The following is a 6,166-nucleotide window of genomic DNA, read 5'->3' as shown; positions in this document are numbered from 1 at the left end:
TGAGAAGTGCATATGAAGGAAAGCCAAGAAGACTACTGATACCAGAAAATGTACAGAAACACTTCTCATCTCTGGAAAAAAGTACTGTAACAACTGTAAACCGTCACGTCACTGACCTCACTTCCATCCGGCCATATTTTTGCGCGCTAAAATTAGTTTGCCTGATAGTTCTCCCCCCTCCACCATACACTTTGTTGTAGCCTACCCTACACTAATGACCTTTTTGTCTGTGCTACATTGTATTTGTCGTTGAGTGCATGGCCTCACGTAGACACGCCTTGTACGGTTCAAAGAGTCACACGACAACCGGCGCCTGGATACCACTAAAGTCATGCCGGGAGTGGTTCCTGAAAGCGACTGATTGGCTGTCCTTACTGATAGCAGGGACACCTGACTTGACCTCAGCAACCACAATTATAAATGGTCCATGAGCTGAATCTTTGAAAGCACGTAGGCAATTCACACTGAGAATAGATAAACCAGGAAATTAAGGTAAACTCATTCTATATTTCTTTCATTTATTTTTGAAAATGTTTCGAAAAGTGGCTATGAAAGGTTAGGTTTTCTTACCCTTTGAAGCAAATTAATAAGTTTCTTCTTTACCCAAATCAGCATTATAATGTTTTTACTCAGCTGAGATATGATGCTTGCTTCGTGTAAACAATAGGCTCTTTATTTATACAAATAAACATCTTATATAGCTTACTGTAGCTGTGTTGTGAATATAAAAATTACATGCAAGTTTCGTAGATCTTTCAGGAAATGATTTGATATTAAATATTGTAATCATTAACAAACACTATATAATAATTCCGCAAGACCTTTTAATGTCATACTAGTAATGGTTGACATCGTTAAAGAACAAAGTCCATGCAGTTACAAATTATTGGAGATGCGTATAATCAAACTTTTGGGGATCTTTTAACCATCTGAAATATTCACAAAAGTACTTTCTGCACGTGATCTCAGGCTACATGAATCCACTCCTTTTGTGCGTTCACAGTACAGTCTACGTGATAGAGCGCGCACATTCTTTGAGGACGTTTGATACCGTTCTGACCACGAGCAGAAACATCTGTGTTTTGGAGAGGTTACATTAATAGAAGGCATTGGCACACTTAGTTCAAATTGGCCCACCGTACGCCTTCCCACTTGGTAATAAGCCTAAATATTATCGTATAACGCGGAAACTTTTGAACTATAATGTAGCCTACATATTTCTAACTAATAAATTAATTCTCACGTTATTTGAAGACTGCTGTCGAAATAAAATTCCAAATAGTGTTGTTCACATTGGGTGGATGTGTGTCCTCAGCGTAAACATTTGTCATGTGCTTCGCCTTGTCGCCTCGCAGATGCTGACATCCAGATGTCTAGTTCGCGGATTGAGGAACGGCCTCTGGAGGAACCTGTCACCCAGCAGCAGCGCGCGGGCCGCGCACACTAAAGGTACTAAACAGAGTAGGCTACATCTAAACTATCACTAAAAAAGATTTAACAGTTATTCAGTGCCCACACATTTCAAAACAGTCAATGCGTCTTATTCTTCTTCCTGGCTTTCTAGCGACATACATTACAGCATTAAAGCCTAGTCTATACACCTGCATTTTGGCACATGCCCCACTATAAATCTGCTGTGCCCCAGTAAAATCTAAAGTTTGAGTTAAAAAAATGTACTTTATTAGTCAGTGCATTCATTTAGATTGATAGTCCTGGAAAAAAAATAACGCAATCAAGCTTGTAAAATCAAAGCAGTTTAACCGAAAACAAAAACCGATGCATGCAGAATTCCATCTCAGCGCGCTCTTCTGAGCTTGCGTAATAGCCACTACAGCACGCACACAGAAGTGCAGGTGTCGGACTCGACACACAAGTCAGAATTGAGCTAGGCTAAGAAAACATTACAAATGTGCCCCCGAGTTTTATGTCTAACAACGCCCCCTGGACCTGATAATGAATAAATCGGGAACTGCCACTTGTTGCCTTGGAGATTTTAGTCATATTAGGGCAGAGAGTAGGACTATCACAAAGCTCTCGTGCTCCTGGCTTTCGTCCGACCGCAATACAACGTTGGCTTGTGTGGAATGTGCACTGCAGGGCGTGCAGCGGAGCGTGGACAGAGAACACAATACCTTTGTCTGACCAGTAGAGGGAGTTCTAACCTAAAAATAAAAAGAGTAGCCCAGGCCTGTCATGAACAGGTGCTTTGGATTCAAACAGCATGTGGTCATTACACCCTGAGTACCGTAATTGTGTGTCTTCCACATAAGTTATCATTAGGAAATTGGGTTCTCTGAGACAGGGATTTGGGTAACACTGCTGTGCAAACATCAGCTCATTTATTGTGCAAAAAGTAAAAAACGTAATACTGTAACCACCCATTATTGAATAGGTGTATGTTTTACCTGATGTGTGCGTGTGTGTCTGCATGTGTCATCAGACGTGACGGCAGACGTCCTGGACTGCACCGTGCCTCAGTATAACAACCGTCTGGACACGCCCCTCCCGGACGTTCCGTTTGTGCAGAACCTGAATGAGCAGCAGACGCAGCTGAAGGAGAAGGAGAAGGGGCCCTGGGCCAAGCTCACTAAGGAAGAGAAACTGGCACGTAAGTATGTGTGTGTGTGTGATCATGTCAGAGTACAGTGTGTGTGTGTGTGATCATGTCAGAGTACAGTGTGTGTGTGTGTGTGATCATGTAAGAGTACAGTCTGTGTGTGTGTTTGTGATTCATGTCAGAGTACAGTCTGTGTGTGTGTTTGTGATTCATGTCAGAGTACAGTGTGTGTGTGTGATCATGTCAGAGTACTCCCACTAAGGGCCTTGATGTGAATTCAATTCTCAACTATGGTAACTATCAAACAACCGTATGTGTGTGTGTGTATGTGTGTGTGTGCCCCGCAGTATACCGTCTGAGCCATGAGCTAACCTACCGTGAGATGCGCCAGGGGACTGGGGAATGGAAGAGTGTGCTGGGGGGGGTTTTCATCTTCCTGGGACTCTCAGGCCTTTTGGTCTGGTGGCAGAGAGTCTATGGTGAGTCAAACACACACACACACACGCACACAGACACACACACACACAGGCTTACACCCTGACATACTGTACATAGGCTGGAATATCAGACATAGGAATCAGAGAGAGGGAGAGGTAGACAACGAGAGAGAGAAAGAAAGAGATGGCGAGAGGATGGGAGAGACAGAGAGAGAGCGGGAGAGAGAGAGACAGAGAGAGATGACACACGTTAGACAGCTCTGGGAGCCAGCAGGCTGTAGTGCTGTGATGTTCTGATGTCAGAGTTTTAACCTGCAGCAAACACTGCCTGGAATGCACAATGCTCTCCCTTTTCTCTGTCTCCTCTCTCTCCGACAGTAATTAGATTGTGCTGTGTTTGCAGACGAAGAAGAGAGAACAGATAGAGGAAGGGAAAGAAAGAAATCTGAGAGAGGATGGAGAAGATGGGCCAAAGAGAGAGGGGAAGAGAAAAAGAAAAAAAAGGAAGGAGGGTGGAAGAGAGAAAAAAAAAGGTTGTGTTTGAGCCTGGGCTTATACAAAGGATTCCCTCTAGACAGCCCCGTCCAACACAACATCCCTCGCACTGACACTGATGAGCACCTGGGCTAGCGTCAGTGTGTGCGTGTGTGTGTGGTGTCTGTGGTAAAGTGTGTGTGTGTAGATTGCACAGGAAACGGTCCAGACTCCTAGTAGAGAGAGAAGTGCTGAGGCAGGAAGTGGGAGTCTCTCTCAGGAGAGAGGAGAGGGAACAGACAAAGAGGAAGTGAAAAGGAAGACGAATGAAAGATTCACTTCAGTGAGACAGACGCAGCAGGTTCAGACAGATAAACTGACACACAGGAAGGCAGACAGACTCCTATATAGAAAAGCAGGTGAGAAGATAAGACAGGAAGGCACACACACACATACACATTAACATACACATACATAGGCAGCAGATGCAAGGGGTTGTCCATTGAGACAAGGGTATTCCCCTCTGTTTCCACCTCCAGTTGGTGCTTGAAAGGCAGGCTGCGCCCCGCTCAAGGGCGTCCCTCTGGCTCATGAGGCAACAGAGAAGAACAGTTCCTACCTGTTACTCTGTAATTTGACACGTGCTAGGAGGGATTTGTTAAAAGGCAAGGATGAGAGATGGATTTCTGAACCATTCCTCTCTCTGCACACACACACACACCCAAAGAAAATACAGGTTCAAACTTGAGGTACCTCCCCCCACTCATCTCTTTCATACAGGTGACTTTAACCTTCAGCGTTCCCAAGACATTTCCACTCCAGGGCCAGGCCTGAGAGGCCTACTTGGTATTCCAGCCTGTTCTGGAGCTCCTCTGCTTCTCTGTAGCTTGGCTGTGAGGTGGGCTATGATGGGGCTGACAGAGATGTTTGTACAACTAGTGCCAGTCATAGACACAGGAGGAGAGGAGAGGAGGAGGGGGGCAGATAGGAGAGGAGGGAGGGATAGGAGAAGAAGGCTAAGGGAGGGTAAGAGAGGAAAAGAGAAGAGAGGAAGAGAAGTATTTATGTGCCTTTCAAGAACATTTTTCGTAGGAACAAAGGAATAGTGTCTTCCTGCTAGAATCACGGCTGTTTCATAAGTGAGTCAGACTCTTCTTCACCCATCTGAAGCAGGCTGTGTATGTTCCTGTATGTATTGTCTATACATTCCAATACATGTATTTGTGTGGTTGTTGTGTAGAAACAGACTTCTGGTATATGGGACCAGCCATCTAAGCCATTATCCCACCATCTTTGTCTAGTGACTTCACGCCCCAGTGTGTCATACCGCCTGCTTAGTGGAGCCATTGTGATGCCACTGAAAGTGGTGTGTGTTCTCTCATGCTATTAGAACACTTGCCTCTGGCTGGTGTTGACCTACAGTATCTCGATCGAGTGACATCACTCAGTAGCCAAACCAGAGAAGAAGAAGGGACCTCTACTTCCTCCTCAAAGAGCATGACTTTTCTCCTGGCAGCGTTCTGAATATAATGCTGACCTCAGGACTGTGTGGTCATCATGGCGATGGCGTGACAGCTGTGTGATTCTGGATGGCACTTCATGCAGTCTCCAACACTCTGGTGCTTAGTGTGCTGACCATCCAGGACCCACAACAAGGAACCACTTTTTAAATCCTGTATAAATGTTATAAACGTTGTTGTTTATATTTGCAGTGTCCTTTCCTCCTAACTAGCCATTTCTCTGTTGACCCCCGTTCATCTCTAACCCTCTACATCTTCCTACGCTTTTGACCCCTTTTCTTCACCCCTCGTTCCCCCTCCCCCCCGTTTCTCCCAACCCCTCCCTTCCTCTTCATCCATCCCCCAGTGTTTGGTGACGTGCCCCACACCCTGTCTGAGGAGTGGGTGGAGAAGCAGACTCAGAGGATGTTAGACATGAGGGTGAACCCCGTCCATGGCTTCTCCTACAACTGGGACTACGAGAAGAAACAGTGGAAGTAGAAAGATTACACATACATGTGTTTGTGTGTGTTTTTATGCTTGTCTCGGTGCGTGTCTTGACGCGAGCAACAGTCTGAAGTTGCAGTTCTCAAAACATAAGCCTTACTGATTCCTTAAGCCAATTAAAAGATAAGTGTTTTTGTGTTCATTTTATCAATAGAGGAAATACATCTTTTGACATTGACTAGAGCATGTTGAGTTCTGGAACCTTTGACGAATGAAAAAAATAAATAATAATCTTTCGCATGTGTCCAAAATGTCAGTGTTTCGAAGCCATATTAGATTTAGACTGAGCAAACTTTATGTCCTCCGAGAGACAATTTGGAGCACAGAACATACACAATAGACACCCATTTAAAGCATATCAAACAACTTATTAGAGGGATTTCAGGACGTTTTGTGATGAGTGTAGTCTGGATAAATCTTACATAATTTGAGGACGTTAATTTTGTCTGCATGCATCTAATTTACATCTACAAAAGCAAAGCCTTTTTAACTGTCTGTCCTATTCCCACGACTTACATTAAGCAGACAGAAATTCCACCCCCGTCATCACATTCTGACGCCCGCAAGAGAAGCCGCCTCAGCCACCCTCCGATCCACCAATTACCGAGCACCGATCCACACTACTCCAAACCACCACGGGCCTGTAGCCTAACTAGCCAGCTAACTGCCAACTATAAACACCCTGCGCGCTT

At 44.8% G+C, this 6,166-nt stretch overlaps 1 protein-coding gene across 1 annotated transcript; it reads left to right on the top strand.

Moving 5' to 3' along the window:
- The first annotated feature begins 337 nt into the window (after positions 1-337).
- On the top strand, positions 338-5,711 carry LOC134034700 (cytochrome c oxidase subunit 4 isoform 1, mitochondrial). Its single transcript, XM_062479240.1, has 5 exons — positions 338-492; positions 1,356-1,449; positions 2,441-2,608; positions 2,905-3,036; positions 5,335-5,711. The coding sequence occupies exons 2-5, from the start codon at positions 1,356-1,358 to the stop codon at positions 5,466-5,468; spliced, it is 528 nt and encodes a 175-aa protein (XP_062335224.1). The 5' UTR covers positions 338-492; the 3' UTR covers positions 5,469-5,711.
- Positions 5,712-6,166: the final 455 nt, after the last annotated feature.

Source organism: Osmerus eperlanus, chromosome 15 (assembly GCF_963692335.1).
Source record: "Osmerus eperlanus chromosome 15, fOsmEpe2.1, whole genome shotgun sequence".
NCBI lineage: Eukaryota > Metazoa > Chordata > Actinopteri > Osmeriformes > Osmeridae > Osmerus > Osmerus eperlanus.
Note: the sequence above shows the minus strand (reverse complement) of the source record. Positions and strands in the feature narration are given on the sequence as shown.